The sequence below is a fragment of the Sus scrofa genome, chromosome 10, assembly GCF_054392235.1.
Source record: "Sus scrofa isolate SSC_HxYL_T2T_F1_AM1 chromosome 10, Sscrofa_HxYL_maternal_Yorkshire_Landrace_v2.0, whole genome shotgun sequence".
Taxonomy (NCBI): Eukaryota; Metazoa; Chordata; class Mammalia; order Artiodactyla; family Suidae; genus Sus; species Sus scrofa.
In genome coordinates, this window is record NC_139392.1 from 95,903,459 (window position 1) to 95,921,992 (window position 18,534).

The window sequence follows — 18,534 nt, forward strand, 5'->3', positions numbered from 1 at the left end:
GCCGTGAGCTGTGGTGTAGGTCACAGATGCAGCTTGGATCCTGCATTGCTATGGCTGTGGTGTAGGCTGGCAGCTACAGCTCCGATTAGACCCTGAGCCTGGGAACCTCTATTTGCTGCAGGTGCAACTCTAGAAGAGACAAAAAAAGAGCAAAAAAATAAATAAATAAAATAAGTAAATAAATAAATAAATAAATAAATAAAGCTGGTCCTTAGGAGAAGCACATGGGGACAAGGAGAAGCACCTATCTTGCCCTGTAAATTCAGACTATCTCTTTATCCCCATTATAACTCAATTTCTTCGAGAAACCACAAAATGTGTGTTTTCATTAATTATACTTCTGAAAAGGTATCAAACCTTAACTGAGAAAAGGGAGGAAAAAAAGAATTCTACCTTTTCACTTAGGCCTACTTAAAAACTAGTATAAGGTCCTGTTTACCAGCAGAACAAACTGAATTATGTGAAAAGTGCTGAAGTAGTGTCAACCAGCTAAGACCTGAGTTCATGTTTGCAGGTGCCCTCAAAACACAGGCAGCACGGAGTTCCCACTGTGACTCGGGGGTTAAGAACCCGACTAGCATCCATTAGAATGCAGGTTCAATCCCTGGCCTCGCTCAGAGGGTTAAGGATCCTGCATTGCTGTGGCTATGGCGTAGGCTGGCAGCTGCAGCTCCGATTTGACCCCTAGGCCTGGAACCTCCATATGCCAATGGGTGTGGCCCTAAAAAGGACAAAAACAAAATGAAACAGACAAAAACCCAAAACACCATAGCCAGCAAAACTGGAAGAAGGGTTCTAACTGAAAATGTCAGCTGTGGTTCCTAAGCTGATATATTATTTTTGAACTGCAATTAACCATGCAAGAAGAAAAGAGACCCTGAATCCAGACCTGGCAGGTAAGGAGAGCAGCAGTTTCACAGCAAATGTCGCCTTTTTATACTTTTAGGTCCTCTTCTACACTGGTAGCCAAACTACTGAATGGCAAATAAAAAGCACCTGTCAGATATGGGGAGTCACCTCTTTGTGTCAGGAACCGTGAATCAAGTTTAAGGTCACCGAGTAAATAACACCATTCTCCTCAATATCAAAACACACGTTTGACATGTTTCATCTGCAAATGATCTGTGACTCAAGGTTACCTGCCCTACTATACAGGCACACCTCAGAGATATGCAGGTTTGGTTCCAGACCACCACGAATAAAGCAATTGCTGCAATAAAGTGAGTTACATGAATTTTTTTGCCTCAGTGCATATAAAAGCTGTCTTAACACTACATTATACTCTTAAGTGTGCAATAACAGCATTATGTCTAAAAAATGTACAGACATTAATTTTAAACACTTTATTGCTAAAAATACTAACCATGATCCGACAATGTGGGGTGGCCACAGACCTTTAATTTGTTTAAAAAAAAAAAAGGTGCAATAAAGCAAATCACAATAAAAAGAGGTATGCCTGTATGACACAAGATACTTTTATAAGACCTTCCTATCTTGAATGAGTTAAGAGTTTATCTCATAAAAAACTAACATGTATTTATTGATTGCAAAGGGAGCTATTAAATACCAAACTCAGCTGAGCGATGGTAAAATTTAGACCAAGAAATATATTTCTCAAGTTATTAGACTAGAGGACATGGGAGTTCCCATCGTGGCTCAGCGGTTAAGGAACCCGACTAACACCCATGAGGATGTGGGTTCAATACCAGGCCTCGCTCAGTGGGTTAAGGATCCGGTGTTGCTGTGAGCTGTGGTATACAGGTCATAGACGCGGCTCAGATCTGGCATTGCTGTCGCTGTGGTGCAGGCCAGCAGCTGCAGTTTCGATTTGACCCCTAGCCTGGGAACCTCCATATGCCGTGAGTGCAGCCATTAAAAAATGACCAAAAAAACAGAATACTAAGAATAGAGGACATGAAATGTCATAATAAAAAAATGGTTTGAATGTAGTCATCCGTGTATATTAGTTTAGAGCAAGCAGATGATCAAGTAATCTATGCAAACACGTAGTCTTTCTTTTAAAAAAATCAAAATAAACAAGCCTTGATATAATAGAACAGTTTCATTCTGTGTCCAGGTCTATTGGCCTTTTACCAATGTAATTTCAATAGCTTCAAAAAGGATCTCCAAAAGAATTATTTGGATTATATAAATGAGTAATAATGATACAAATCTGGAAATGTAAGATCACCACAGAAACCGTGTATGGGTGCAGCCCAGGCTCCGCAAGCCAGTCACTTAAAAGATTGGTTGGTACTTTCCTATCATTTGTTTACTGACTAATATTTAGGCTAGCCACTTAAAATCGAGGGAGGCTTCATTTATTCATTTATTTGCCTTTTTTTTTTTTTTTTTTTTTTTTTTTTTGGTCTTTTTGCCTTTTCATTTCTAGGGCCGCTCCCACGGCATACGGAAGTTCCCAAGCTAGGGGTCCAATCGGAGCTGTAGCCGCCGGCCTACGCCAGAGCCACAGCAACGGAGGATCCGAGCCGCTTCTGCAACCTACACCACAGCCCACGGCAATGTCGGATCCCTAACCAACTGAGCAAGGCCAGGGATCGAACCCGCAACCCCATGGTTCCTAGTCTGATTCGTTAACCACTGCGCCACGACGGGAACTCCAAGGGAGGCTTCACTTTGAGTAATTACATTTTTCATTCTGTTATCTCAAATGGACATGTTTAAAATCTCACCATGAAGATGATTATCTATTGCCGAATTTTATCATAGTTTCTCCAAATGAATTAGCACTTCAAGAGAGATTCAAACAGTAGTTGAGATCAGCATCTCAAAACATCTAAAACTCCTTCCAGTCCTAGTAGAAAGAATCTCAGTACAATGGAGGCTATTTTCTTTGACTCAGACAATCTTTCTTTTAAATCGATCATATTAAGTACATCCTAAAATATTCTTAGAATTGGGCTTTGATTACATGATTGCTGAATTTAATAAAAAATAGTACTGTTCAAGATATGCACATTTTTCAATTGTATCAAGTTTTTAAAAATAAGCACTGGAAAAAACCTGGCAAGGTGGAATAAAAACATGATATAACAGACTCTGTTCAATGACGGTTGAGCGGCCTGAAGAAATGACAGTCTTGCCTACCTCCTCTTTTTCAACATGACTGTGCAAAGTGACGACAAGGAGAATCGGCCTCTTGGCTAACACAAGGTATCTCAGGGGATGCAGCTTGTGGAACTTGCCAAAAGAAATCAACTTTCCCCACCTCTGAGCTAGAGCTACTATTTTAGAGGCTACAGAAGGAAACGAAGAGCCTTACTACCGTTTTTCCAATGACAGAACTCCTTGAGTAAAGACTATTTGTAACTTTGAATAAAGCTTAAAAAATCAATAACCAAAAAAGTCGCCCTTCCTTCCCAAGGCCATATGTATCTACTTGAATTTTTCTTGAGAATGAGTAGAAAGTCAACAAGCTAAATAATGCACACTTGGCAATCTGAAAACTGAAGCTTTTGGAGGCATCATATCATATACAGGTTGGTGAGACTATAAAGGTCCCACACTCAAATGCCAGCACGCAGGGCTGACACTAACTCATAGGGTACCTGAGTGCCAGCGAGAAACCCGACCCTCCCAAGGACTGATCTGACAGGACAAGACACTTCCCTGGCATCTATGCCAGAGAACTGCTGAGGAAGCATGCAAGGACGTGCTCTCTCAGGAGTCAATGGTACTTACTAGGCTGTGCAGTTCACAACTGGCCCCTTATACAGCAGCCTGCACGCACAGGCTATAGCCCCTACAAACACACAGAGCTGGCCACTGTGACCTGCCAAGCCTTACCCATGTCAGTCATGTGTCCTTCTAGAGCATTCTTAGGGCATGAAAGCTGTAAATGCACACAGACGGCCCCTGCATAGCCAGGAGGTCTTCCAGCCACAGCTATGAGATACACTCCTAATCAGTTCATCATTTACAGCTACACCTTAGGTATACAGCCAGTGTCTAAAGGAAAATCTCTTTCCAAATCTTGTTTCAGTTACGGCTTAAAAGTAAAAAGATCACGATGAGAATTTTTGCTTGCTCTTTAGTAAAAAATTTGTGTGCCTCTGCTACACTATATATAGGCAGTTCCTGTTTGGGCATATTTATTACTGGTCAAAAACTTGCTTTGACATGATGGGGGACAATGTGAGAAAAAGAATGTACGTATGTGCGTGTGTGTGAGACTGGGTCACTTTGCTCTACAGTACAAAACTGACCACACTGTAAACCAACTATAATGTAAAAAATAAAAATCATTATTTTAAAAAACTTGCTTGGAGTACATAGTTACATGTTTCTACAGATAATCCCATTTAATCCTCAAAACAATCAGATGAAAGTGATAGCTTTAAAATTTTTTTTCCCCAGGGCCACAAGTGAGGCACAGGTGAGGAAATTCCCAGGCTAGGGGTCGAATTGGAGCTGTAGCTGCCAGCCTACACCACAGCCACAGCAACGTGGGATCCCAGTCACATCTGTGACCTACACCACAGCTTGTGGCAATGCTGCATCCTTAACCCACTGAGCAGGGCCAGGGATCAAACCCGAACCCTCATGAACACTAGCTGGGTTCGTTTCCACCGAGCCACGACGGGAGCTCCAGGTGAAGGTTCTATTAATATGTCTGTAGTACGGCTGAGGGATGAGGATCGGAGGTGGACAAGTTTCCTCAGGATCACGAACTAAACAAACGTTTGAGATGGGACTGGCCTCCATCACATCACACCCATGGCTTCACCTCCTCCTACCACATCACGCTGCCTCCGCGCTTGCAGAATCTGTGTATTTCACAAACTAGGCAAAATTTTTATATGCCTGGCAGTGCTTAAATCATACATACATACTTGCTATAAAATACCTGTGAATAAGAACCAACCAGAATTAATAAAATCTGTATACTGGTTGTTTGATTTACATATAAGATTTCATCTAGAAAAAAGAAAATATAGGCCTAAAAATATAGGCAGCAAGAACATGTAAAAACAAAAATAGAATACAGAACCTAAAGTAGTTGTGAACATATAACTCATTAACTGCCTGCTGAATTAAACTGAATAAAGAAATTTCAACTTGAAGAGAAAAAAGCAAATGGAAAAGCAGAAATCTAAAAAGGAGAAATAAATCAGTTTAATGAAAAAATGTACACTTGATCCACAAACCAAAATCCTGTGATATTAAGCTGCATTTACTATCAGTTACTGTATTAATCTCAGAAATGATCAGTAGCCTTTATAATAAATATGCAAATTTCTACGTGTTTTGAGATTAGAAATTCTATATTATCTGGATTATTCTGAGGATTATTTTGAGGGTATAATAAACTCTCCGTTATCAATAGCCTTCCTTTAAGTGTCTGTTGTAGACAGATTTACATCACTTGATATTATTATTATTATGGCTAGGCAACCAAGTTTTTTTTACTGGCAAAAACCTGTACTTTTCTGTAAGGACATCAACAGAAAATTATACTGATACAAATTTTTTCATTTAAGTTTTCAAGAACACGTCAAATGATACCAATGAAATTAAACGCTTTTTTTTCTTCCATGTTTTCTGATGGTGGAAAAGGTGAATTTTCTTTCCTGAAACTCTAAGGGCACAGATTAAACCAACAAAAATAGTGTTAAAACTAACAGCTTCTCTAACTACATAACTTACAGCTGCCTCTGTCGCCCAGCTGCTCACAGAAAATGTGTTAGTTTACTGCTTTCAGACCTGATAAGTCAGTGTGAGTGTGAGTGTGTGTGTATAGTGTCTCAATTGCTATGGGGCCAAAAAGGGAAAGACAAAGTTTTGGGGAAATGTTTCCGCAAATAGCCAATTTTAAGATTTCGTGTCATTTCTAAAATTTTAGATTTTAGAGAATTCACTATAAAATACCCTCAATACATCTAATTACTAAATCTATTACTTTCAGAACTAAAACAATGTTTATTATATTTGAAAACTTTCCTTTTCAAAAACAGACTTTTCATGCAGGTATTAGAAAAATCAAAATAAGGCAGGAAGACAGAAATATTACACAGAAAACCATCTTTACATTAAAAAATGTACTTCTATATGTATCCTTGAGTGTGAAAGTATACATCCCTTTCAATCTGTCTGGATGGGATCAACACTGAACTCAACTGAAACATTTTTCACTTCTATTTACTCAAGAAAACGCTTTGGAATAGCACTAATCCTGTGTACATCAAAAGGGCTTTCCTTTGTTTTATTTTTCAGATTCACAGTAACCCAGAGAGAAGAAGCAGGCCTCCCTGTGAGAGGGAGTTTTCTCCTCAAGAGTCAGGAAGGGAATATCCATCCTACCAATGCAGATCCTTAAATTTAATAAAAACTGTCAAAGAAAATATCACTAAACTTCGGAAGATGAGTTTCTACAGGTTACATACAAATAATGTTCAAAAACGTAAGGTCAGCATCTTTCAGATTCATAAAATAAAGTAAACTTACAATCTCATCTCCTGGCAACCAATATCCTTCCTGTTCGATACCAGCTTTTGAACCTTTGCAGCCCACTGTCAGCGTCTCCACAATAAGACCATCTTTCACAGCTAAGCTCAGCTGCCGGGTGGTCTCTTTTGGATGCATACCGTGGACTCGAGACATATACCTGAATACAGAGGGAAAACAAATTTAAAATCCTTTAGTATGAAAAAATAAAAATAAAATGAGGTGCTTTTTCACTGTGATTTATAGTTATGAGAGCTCTGAAGAAAGAAAGAAAGAAAGAAAGAAAGAAAGAAAGAAAGAAAGAAAGAAAGAAAGAGGAACAAAAAGAAAGAAAGAGAAAAAGAAAAAGAAAGAAAGGGAAGAAAGTCAGTCCTGAATACATAATTCTTTGAATCACCATATTTTAAACCTTAAATCTATTTCGTGTGTTTTTATTTTTTATTCAAAAAACTTTAAAATTCTGATTGCCAAATATTTAAGGCAGGTATAAAAAAGAAAAGGATTCAATATACATTTACATATTTTATATATTTAGAAGGATATTTGTTCAAAGTAGTCCCACACCTGCAAATATAAATCACTTACAGATTTTAGTCAAATACCCCATTTAGCTCTAGCCTCTGTAGCAGTTAGCGCTACTAACCTCTACTCTGTAAATTCTAAATCTAGAATTTTATCATCTTCAGCCACAGGATGTTAGAATATAAAAATACTTTTACTCAAAACTTAGCAAAGGATACCAAAGAAAATACAGGAATTACATGAATGGTTGACAACTTATAAAGAAAACAAGAGTGCATGCTGTGATCAATAAGGCCAAAAAGTGACTTTCAATGAAATATATTTTGAACTAGATTGCTAAAGCATACAAGCTCTCCCCTGATTTACAGTTACATGGCATATTTTTTAATTAAAAAATTTTATTTCCATCATGGTGCATCGGAAACAAATCCGACTTGGAACCATAAGGTTGTGGGTTTGATCCCTGGCCTCGCTCAGTGGGTTAAGGACCTGGCATTGCTGTGAGCTGCGGTGTAGGTCACAGACACAGCTTGGATCTGGCACTGCTGTGGTTGTGGTGTAGGCCAACAGCTGTAGCTCCAAATGGACCCCTAGCCTGGGAAGCTCCATGTGCTGTGGGTGCAGCCCTAAAAAGCAAAAAATTTCAAACATACCCTGTACCACAGAAAATAATATTGCAGATTCTCTTGAATTTACCAATTGTACTGAACTCACATTAACATTGTGGAATATTTGCTTCATAATATTTTTGTTTTTTATCTTTTTGCCTTTTTCTAGGGCTGCTCCCTTGGCATATGGAGGTTCCCCGGCTAGGGGTCGAATCGGAGCTGTAGCCACCGGCCTACGCCAGAGCCACAGCAACGTGGGATCCGAGCCGCATCTGTGACCTACACCACAGGTCATGGCAACGCCGGATCCTCAACCCACTGAGCAGGGCCAGGGATTGAACCCGCAACCTCATGGCTTCTAGTTGGATTCGTTAACCACTGAGCCATGACGGGAACTCCTGTTTTTGTTTCTTAAAGAAATAAAATGTTATAGATACAGTTGAGTTTGTGCCATTTTCCATTCCACTCCAATCACCCCCAACACCTTCTACCAGTAAACTAGAGTATCCAGACACAAAAACATGAGACAAAGGAGGCTGGCCTCAGCCTCTCCAGAGAAACATTCTGTGCTGGAAGAAAGGGCAGCAGTACCCAACAGTCTGCAAGGAAACCAAGTACGACACATTAATTCTGTTTCCAGTTTATCTGCCATTTAAGCATCAAAGGAGTCAAAACAAATCATTTTAAAAATGCAAGAACTCCTCATTGAAATACCTTCCAAGCTCAGGGGATGAACGTTCAGCAAGACAAGGAGTAAGCCCTGCAGTGGGACTGCAAGTGCCTCTGTGCCTATGGTTTGCGGAAGAGAACTATTTTCTGCTTAGGAGGTAAATAACTTTAAAACGTGCTACTTTCTCTGCCAAGGCAGTCAGCCGAAGGGCTAAGGAAGGAAGTGCCGTGGGGAAGAGCAGATGCGCTGGAGTGACAAACGGTGGCAAGAGAGGACGAGGCAGAGTTAGATCACACAGACGGATGCGCCACCTCTGCGAACGGACAGTAGGGTGAGAAAGTGTGTGGCAGAGGGACACACACACTGTGACACATAAAGGTCAGCACGGACAAAGATCAGCTGAGGTCTGGAATGCAGGGAAGCGAAATGGGCAAAGGTGAAATGCACTAATTCCCTCACTGTTCAAATAGGGAGCCAAGAGAAACTTTCTTTGGAATTAAGCACACCACTGCACTCAGGTTTATTAAAGTAACCTTTGAGCAAAAATATAAAACCTCTAAGTTATCTGAAGCAACTCATAAAAAACACATATTGAGACAAAAATAAAAAAATAAAAAAACCCAAAAGAAAGCATATTAAATATAACGAGAAAATCAAAACCAAACAAGTTTGCCTTTCTAATATATACAAAGTAGATAAACTCAACAATGAAAAGACGGACTGAATCACAAATCAAAACAAAAATAGGAGAAACACAGTGTAACTCAGAAAGACTGAAAAAGAACAGGCAAAGGCATCTCATAAAAATGCAATCCAAATGAAGCAGGGATCAGGATTTGGAATGGAGAGGATTTGGAAACCAGGACAAAAATCACTTTTTAAAAAGACAAACCAGGGCACGAGCAGTTATAAAGCAAAAAGAAATAAAGGAAATACTGACAACAAAACAGAATTATGGGACTTTAATTCACTTTTCTCAGGCCACAAAAACATCTAGTGAACAAAATTAAGTACAGATACAGAAGACCTAATTCCCCAGACAGATCTAGCTGATTTTCTTCCAAAACCAGCCAAAAAACCTGTCAGGAGGTCCAAGAAACATTCATTAAAATTGACCTTAACAGGAGTTCCCGTCGTGGCTCAGTGGAAACGAAGCTGACTAGCATCCATGAGGACACAGGTTCTGTCGCTGGCCTCGCTTAGTAGGTTAAATATCTGGCATTGCCACGAGCTGTGGTGTAGGTCACAGACGTGGCTCGGATCTGGAGTGCTGTGGCTGGGGTGTAGGCCAGCAGCTACAGCTCTGATTCGACCCCTAGCCTGGGAACAGCCACGTGCGGTGGGTGCGGCCCTAAAAAACAAAACAAAACAAAACAAGTTGATAAGGAGTTAAAATGATCATAATTTGGATATCATATACCTAGAAAATCAGCTGGTGTGCTACTTTAAATCAAACAATTTAATCAACTATTTGAGTACAAACTAATACACTAAAACTAATAGTATTCATATATACATACCAAAAAAACAGGTTAGGAAATTTTAAATAAGATCCCAATTATTATTATTTTTTCTTTTTTAAATGCCCCGTGGCACATGGAATTCCCAGGCTAGGGATCAGATCCAAGCTGCAGTTGTGACCTAAGCTGCAGTTGCAGCAACACCGGATCCTTAACCCACAGTGCAGGGCAGGGGATAGAACCCATGTCCCAGCACTCCCAAGATGCTGCCGATTCCACTGTGCCGCAGCAGGAACTCCAAGACCCAATTATCTGCAACAGCAATAAGAAAAATACGTAGTAATACACAGAAGAAATGACAAACATGAAGAAAAATTTGGAAAGCTACTGATGTTAAAAAAAAAAAGAGCAAATGGAAAGAGATGCTCGACGTTTAGATGGAGACAACAAAATCCAAACTGTTTCTGGGGTAATTTAACCACCACCAAGCAGAGAAGGTGATTCTCAAGTTCTGATGAGAATTCTACACAGGAACGTCCCAGAAATTCTGCTTCTAGACATTCATCCTATAGACACAGCCAGACACGTATAAAATAAAACACAAGAAAGGAAACTCATTTTAGCACTGCTGACAGCAAGTGGTTAGAAACATGTAAACATATGTTTTAAGGGTCTGGCTAATTTATAATATGACTATGACAAAGACTATTATGTAATCATTAAAAGACATAAAGCAGTGTTATAGACATTAAGATTACATAAGCTCTGAGGTACAGGGGATAATACCCAAAATATATAAAGAACTCATAAAATTCAATAGCAAAATGCCAAACAACCTTTTTGAAAATCGGGCAGAGGACCTGAATAGACACTCTTCAAAGACACAGAGGTGGCCAACAGCACATGAAGAGATGCCCAACATCACTAATCACCAGGGAAATGTAAATCAAGTCACAGTGAGACATCACCTGATCTGTTAGAATGACCATCATCAAAAAGACAAGCGATAAAAAGCGCTGGCAAGGATGCAGAAAGAGAGAGAACCTTTGTACAGTGTTAGCGGGAATGTAAATTTGTTTAGCCACTACGGAAAGTAACATGGAGACTCCTCAAAAGAGTTAAAATGGAACTATCATATAATACTGCAGTCCACTTCTGAGTATTTTTCAGAAGAAAATGAAAACATTAATTTGAAAAGACATCTGCACCCCCATGTCCCCTGAAGCACTATTTACAAAGCCAAGATATAGAAATAGCCAAGATATGAAAACAACCTAAGTGTCCGTGAACACACAAATGAATAAAGAAAATGTGAGAAAAAAATTATTGGTCACACACAAAAGAAATAAATCTTGCCTTCTGTGACAACATGGATGGACCTTGAAGCATTATGTCAAAGTGACATAAGTCAGGCAGGTAAAGATAAATACCATATGATCTCATTTATATGTGAAGTTAAAAAAAAAAAAAAAAAGCTCATTAGATACAGAAAACAGACTGGGGGCTGCCAGAGGTGTGGTGGGGGAAGACAGTGAGCAAAACAGGTGATAGTCAAATGGTATAAACCTGCAGTTATTAGATAATTAACTCAAGGAGATATAATGCACGGCGTGATGGCTATAGTTAGTAATGCTGTTCTCATGTTTGAAAGCTGCTAAGAGAACAGATCTTAAAATTCCTCACTGCAAGAAAAAAATGTCTGTAACTGTGTGGTGATGGATTTTTTTTTCTTTTCCTGTCTTTTTAAGGCTGCACCCACAGCATATGGAGGTTCCAAGGCTAGGGGTCGAATTGGAGCTGCAGTTGCTGGCCCACCTCACAGCCACAGCAAGGCCAGATCTGAGCCACGTCTGTGACATACACCACAGCTCACGGCAACACCGGATCCTTAATTCACTGAGTGGAGCCTGGGATCGAACCTGCCTCCTCATGGACACTAGTCAGATTTGTTGCCACTGAGCCACGACGTTTTAACTAGACTTATTATGGTGATCATTTTGCAATACATAGAAATACTGAATCATTATGCTGTACATGTGAAACTAGTAAGATGTTACTTGTCACTTATATCTCAATTAAAAAAAAAAGGAAAATCAGAGTTCTTGCTGTGGCTCAGCAGTAATGAACCTGACTAGTATTCATGAGGATGCAAGTTTGATCCTTGGCCTTGCTCAGTGGGTTAAGGATCTGGCGTTGCCATGAGCTGTGGTATAGGCTGCAGACGTGGCTTGGTTCCCGCGTGACTCTGGTGCAGGCCGGCAGCTATAGCTCCAATTCAACTCCTAGCCTAGGAACTTCCATATGCCATGGGTGCAGCCCTAAAAAGACACAAAAAGAGAAGAAAATCAGTGAAAAGAAATCATGGTATAACATGGTACAACTTTTCAAAAACATTACATAACTATCTCTGTATATGTACAAGAGTTCTAGAGTATATTCCCGGAACTGTCAAAATAGGTCATTTCCCAGAACAGTGGTTCTGCAGGCAGGGGTGGGGGGAGACGTTTACTTCACAGTACTCCCTTCCGATTTCTGTTGGTGGATCTATCAGCTAACGACTGTTTTTAAGAAAAGCCACAATTTACCATCCCTCCAAATGTACAAAAGCTCCTTTCACCCACCCAAGCTTGCCAATCCGGGACAGGTCCCCTCCTTCATCTCCAAACTCATCTTAGCTCTTCTCTCCTTTAGTCACCCACAGTTAATCGTAAAACAGGTGGGAAACACTATGAGATTTCGATTAGAGGAGAATAAATACTATTACGATATTAAGTATTTTCACTGATGAACTTTGTACCTCTGTTAATTTATGTATCACCTTTTCCTATGTCCTTAATAAAATTTTATAATTTCCTCCAGAAAATCCTTACACATCTTTTTGGTTTTCCCTATATACCTCATTTTTGGGTTTCTTTCTGAAAGAGGATTTTATTTCATATAATACTTTCTGGTTAGTGGCTGCCAATACAGGCAGTCTTGCTAAACTATTAGTTCTAGGTTTGTCTGCGTAAGTAAGTTACTGAATCTGTCTTTTCCTACTGCGCCAATTAGGACTTCCAGTACAACGCAAGCTTAGGTAGTAACATGAGTATCTTTATTTCAGACCTTGCAAGAGATTCTTATAATAGCTCACCATTAAACACAGTACTTGATGAAGGTTTCTGGTAGATACATTTTGTTAATATAAAGTGGTAAATATAAATACACATATGAGAGTGCCCCTGTGGCACAGTGGGTTAAGATTGCAGTGGCTTTGGTGGCTGCTGTGGCGCAGGTTCAACCCCTGGCCCGAGAACTTCCACATGCTGCAGCATGGCCAAAAACAAACAAACAAACCTTCATAAATACAAATATGATTTTTGCTAAAGGATACTGGCAGCTTTATTAAGAAAATTCCGGGAGTTCCCGTTGTGGCGCAGTGGTTAACGAATCCGACTAGGAACCATGAGGTCGCGGGTTCGGTCCCTGCCCTTGCTCAGTGGGTTAACGATCCGGCGTTGCCGTGAGCTGTGGTGTAGGTTGCAGACGCGGCTCGGATCCCGAGTTGCTGTGGCTCTGGCGTAGGCTGGTGTCAACAGCTCCGATTCAACCCCTAGCCTGGGAACCTCCATATGCCGCGGGAGCGGCCCAAGAAATAGCAACAATAACAACAACAACAACAACAAACAACAAACAACAACAACAACAGAAAATTCCGGAGTTCCTGTCGTGGCACAGTGGTTAACGAATCAGACTGGGAACCATGAGGATGCGGGTTCGGTCCCTGCCCTTGCTCAGTGGGTTAATGATCCGGCGTTGCCATGAGCTATGGTGTAGGTTGCAGATGCGGCTCGGATCCCACGTTGCTGTGGCTCTGGCGTAGGCCGGTGGCTACAGCTCCGATTCGACCCCTAGCCTGGGAACCTCCATGTGCCGTGGGAGCGGCCCAAGAAATGCAAAAAAGACAGAAAAAAAAAAAAAAAAAGAAAATTCCTTTCTAGTTTCAGTTTGGTTTTCTTACTAAGAAAGGCATTACATTTTATTATTCTTTGGTATATTTTATCTGTTCAATTTCACCACACAAATGGGTCTTCTTAGCCCTGGGGACACGCAAACAGTGACAGAACATGTGAAGGTACAAGAAAATAATTTTCTCTTCTCTGTAGTGACGGCACGTTGGGTTCAGCTTTCTGAACCCCAAGAGAAGGAAAATCGGCTAAAGCCATTGACCTCGGTCCTGAGGGAGCACAGAAGGTGTATGGAGCAAGGACTCGGGGACAATTACAAGAGGGTCTGAAGGAAGGACACAGGACGTGCAGCATGCAACGTCCTTTCTCTCCACCCTGTCCCAGCCTGAGCGTAGAGCGGCTTTGGAGGAAAGGCTGTTTGCTGAGTGAAGTTTGGGTTTAGGTATACTCAGATAAAGTGACTTCGTTATACACTAAAAAGTGTAATAAAGGCTAAAAACACGTATTCAATATTTGAAACAGTTGTTACATTTGCACCTGAATTTATTTTCAGATGGGCGGTATTTATTTCCCTTTAAGGCCTTTGAACCCTAGGACCTACTTGCTGACCTACCTGCAGTTGCAGCTGAAAAGCTCAGGTACTACTTGTGGGAGCAGATGGCAAGTTACTTTAGACAGTGCCTCACAGAAAATTGGTATTCCATAAACTCTTGTTGAGTCTACAAATGAGTATTAGAGAATTTCAATGTGATCTTCTAAAATATTTGAAATTAATTCTAGATGTGCAGAGGAGCTACAAAACCATTACATAACCCCATACACTCTTCACCCACTTTAGCATTAACGTCTTCCATAAAATAGCAAATTATTAAAGTTTCTTAATGTGTTTTAACTTTGTTTATTCATTTAAGACAACTGACATTAATTTAGGCATGCAGCATGATGATTCCATATTTGTATATACTGCGTAACAATCATACAAACATCTCTCAGTTTCTTAATCTCAATTAATGATGGTACAATGTAGTATACCAGTATTTTAAACTACAGACTCCATTCAGGTTTCACCACTTTTTCCACTGTTCATGTTCTGTCCCAGGGATCAATTCTAGATCTCTCAATATGTGATATTATGAGCTTAAAAAACATCCAAAAATTTTAAAGATGGTATACAAGATGTTTTACTAATGAGGAAAAGTGAGTGATGACCAACCTTACCCCAAAGAAATTCTTATAAAGTCTACTGGGGCAGTGACACTTAGAAGGTTGGTGTGAAATTAGATTATAGCTGACAGTGTCAACAATTTTAAAACAATATAGTATGACACAAGAATCAAAAAGAAATAGATCCAAATAAACAAAAATCTAAGGGAAGCATTACCAAAGAAAGGAAAATGCAACAACATTTAGCAAGTGAGAGTGGAAAAATTGAATGGCAATCTGGATAAAAATAATTTAGATCTACACCATGTTTACATTAGAAATCTTAATGACTCATAATTTGCTAAAATTAATTATCTTTAACACTTCCAACAACGACTCAGTCTCAGACACCTGGGTCATGCAGCTTGAAGTGAGGACACTAGGAGAGGACACGCTAATGACAGCAGTAGGAATATGACCACACCCTGCACCAAATGCACTATGTTTTCTGTTAATTAAAAAAACACAGCGAATACCTTGTCCTGCCTTCTTACCCCTTACCAACATCTTCACCCTACCATGGAGGCTACAAGCCTTTATTTTGATGGAGATATAATGAACTTATTTTAAGTGAATTCCGGATGATCTGGATAAAATTAGTACTGCCCCATAATTTCAGTACCTAACAACTCCTAAGTGGCCCCAATGAAGTGACTCGGGGGCTAAAAAAGATTCAACTGAAAACATCAGAATCATAAAATTCGAGATAAAAATTTATTTTTTTTTATTTTTATTTTTTGGGTTTTTTTTTTGTTTTGTTTTTGTCTTTTTGCTATTTCTTTGGGCCGCTCCCGCGGCATATGGAGGTTCCCAGGCTAGGGGTTGAATCGGAGCTGTAGCCACCACCCTACACCAGAGCCACAGCAACGCGGGATCCGAGCCACGTCTGCGACCTACACCACAGCTCACGGCAACGCCGGATCGTTAACCCACTGAGCAAGGGCAGGGACCGAACCCGCAACCTCATGGTTCCTAGTCGGATTTGTTAACCACTGCGCCACTACGGGAACTCCGAGATAAAAATTTAAATGAATACTGATCTAATTGCCTGATGTTAGCAGATAGTCTTAGTATAAAAACTATGGAAATAACAGAGGAGAAGAACCAAAATATCTGACTAGATAAGAAATGTGGAATTTCATGACATAAACATCACAAATCCATTTTTCTAGCTTCTTGAGCAATTAGCACTAACTTCCATTCTGCAAATGAGCAGCAAACAGTAAAATGGAATGTATTTATCACAAACACAACCAAGAGCTTGTATCCTTAAAATGCAAAACGATACAATAAGAAAACTATTTCAACTGTCGAATGAGCAAGAGACTTAAAATTACTCTTAGTGCTGCTAAAGATGCATTAAGAGAGCCACTCACAACACAGCTTTGCCAAAAAAACCTTCTGGAAAGCACTTTCACACCATGTACCAACACTTCAGAGATGACCCTGCCAAATGGACTCAGGAACTCCACTTCTATGGAAACAATCTGAATAGGATATTGGATTTATGCAGAAAAATGTGCCTCACATCATGAAATTTTATAGAGTTAAAAAAGGATCCTGATGTTCATGATAGTAAAATAAATTATAGACACTAAATAAGTTATATATTCACCCAACATGATGCGATGCACCTAATAAAATTAATGTTTTAAAAGACATAACTCTGGAGTTCCCACTGTGGCTCAGCAGGTTAAGAAACCAACTCGTATCCATGAGGATGCGGGTTTGATCCCTGGCCTTGCTCAGTGGGTTAAGGATCCGGTGTTGCTGTGGCTGTGGTGCAGGCAGGCAGTTGCAGCTCCTTTTCGACAAGTTCCTAGCCTGGGAACTCCCATACGCCTCAGGTGCAGCCCTAAAAAGCAAAACACACAAACAAAAGACATAACCTCTGAGAAAATGTTCACAATATAATATTAAAGATATAAAAGGACAAGATTTTAAAATATACATATATACAAATACAGGCAAGATACCAGTAGCAGTTGATTAGGTTATTCAGATCAATTCTTCCACTGAAAACTAAAAAAAAACAAAACAAATACTAAAAAATAATTCATTTAATTTAGGAGCATCTGCCAGTTCTGAAGAGGCAAATTAGAGAGTCTCAAAAGCTAAGCAGAGTTTTTGACATCACAGGGCCAAGAAGAAAACAACTTCAGTTCAAACTGACCAGGAGACGGATGGTAAAACCAAGAGACTCAGTTGTGATCGGAGGTTCTACACCTAGAGCGAAGCTGGAGACTGTCCAGTGTTCTCAATTACTACAGTCCTCTTTGAACTACCTCTTCAGTTGGTGCAACTGAATATTTACTGTAATTAAGAAACCTTTTCTCAGTGCCTTGTCCTAGCTACTAAGCTTCAAGCTAAGATCCCAAGGTAGGACAGACAACATGCCCTACCCTCGAGCTGCTCACTATCAGCAAAGGAAGCAGAAAGATTTTTTAAAGATCGTAAGAGGCTGCGACAAATAATAAAACACAGTTTCATACATATTACTGTGTGAGCAAGGAATAAGGGTACTGGGCTCAAAGGAAATCATATTTGAGTTGGATCTTAAAAGAAAGGGGAGGTCTTGTCCATTAATGAGGAAAAAATACAAAGTGAAGAATGAAAATAATAGATCTCTGAAGCAACTGAGAACAGCCTCATCAGATGGACTCTGAGTGGGGAGAGGTAGGACACGAAGGAAAAAACTGGGGTCTGATGTTGAAGGGCTCAGCACAAACGCCTTGTTCAAGTACTTGCACTTTATGCACAATGAATGGGGAAATCAAGAAGAACATAAATAGACCTAAAATCTAAAAAAAAAAAAAAACCTGATAAAATGTGAAGCTCAGGTCAACTTAAAGATGTCAAAAATGACTTCGTAGGAGATGTGACCTGAGAAAGGAGGCTGTCTGGTAGACAAGTCCAAGAGGATCAGCATCCCAGGCAGTGTGGAGCAGAGCAGGTCTGAAGCCCTTGAGAGCCCAGTGCATTTGGAGTGCAGGCCGTTCTGAGCAGGAAGCAGCAGGAGGTGATGCAAACGAGGAAGGCCGAGGTACTGACATCCTGCACAAGAACTTGGAAAGCATGGGCAACAGAAGAAGGCTTTCAGTCCTGGAGCACATGATAAGATGGTGTTTTGGAAAAACATCTCTGACACCAATGGTGGGAAGAAACAGGCTAGTTAAGTCCAGGACGCCAGAAGCCCAATTAGGAGCCTGCTACCACTGCACAGGCTGAAAATTCCATGGGCTAAAACCCAGACCAGGTAGGGAGAGCAGACGTTTAAGAGGACGATTCAATCTATCCACTTCAGGATACTCCAAACACATGCACCATTTCCCTCCAGCCACAGGATAAAAATCTCAATGCTGGCATTACGCCCAGTCTGGGCCTCTCTGCCTTTTCATTCTGTTTCGCCCAAACTCTACAGTTCCTCTGCTTTGACTCTCCTGCCTGCCTCACCAAACCCCATCCAACTTCCAAAATCTAATTCCATGCCCTCCATAGGCCTGCCGAACTCCCCCAGTAGCCCCCACCTGAAATAAGGCCCATCATATTATTAATTAGAACATTCCACTGACATGGGGCTGAGTTGTATTCTATCTGTCACACCCCCCCTGTTGCTTGGTACTACTAGTTCATGCTTTAATGGTCATTTACACTTTTCT

At 40.3% G+C, this 18,534-nt stretch overlaps 1 protein-coding gene across 44 annotated transcripts in view; it reads right to left on the reverse strand.

Moving 5' to 3' along the window:
- ZMYND11 (zinc finger MYND-type containing 11) overlaps positions 1-18,534 on the reverse strand; it is a 134,815-nt gene that overhangs the window by 45,641 nt on the left and 70,640 nt on the right. For 43 of the 44 annotated variants that reach the window (XM_084980668.1, XM_084980662.1, XM_084980650.1 and 40 more), the window contains one exon: positions 6,466-6,625. In XM_084980668.1, coding sequence (XP_084836794.1) covers positions 6,466-6,625 — 160 coding nt within the window. Of the gene's footprint in view, positions 1-6,465; positions 6,626-18,534 lie in introns of those variants that run through there. The other variant, XM_005668266.4, reaches the window with a different exon arrangement.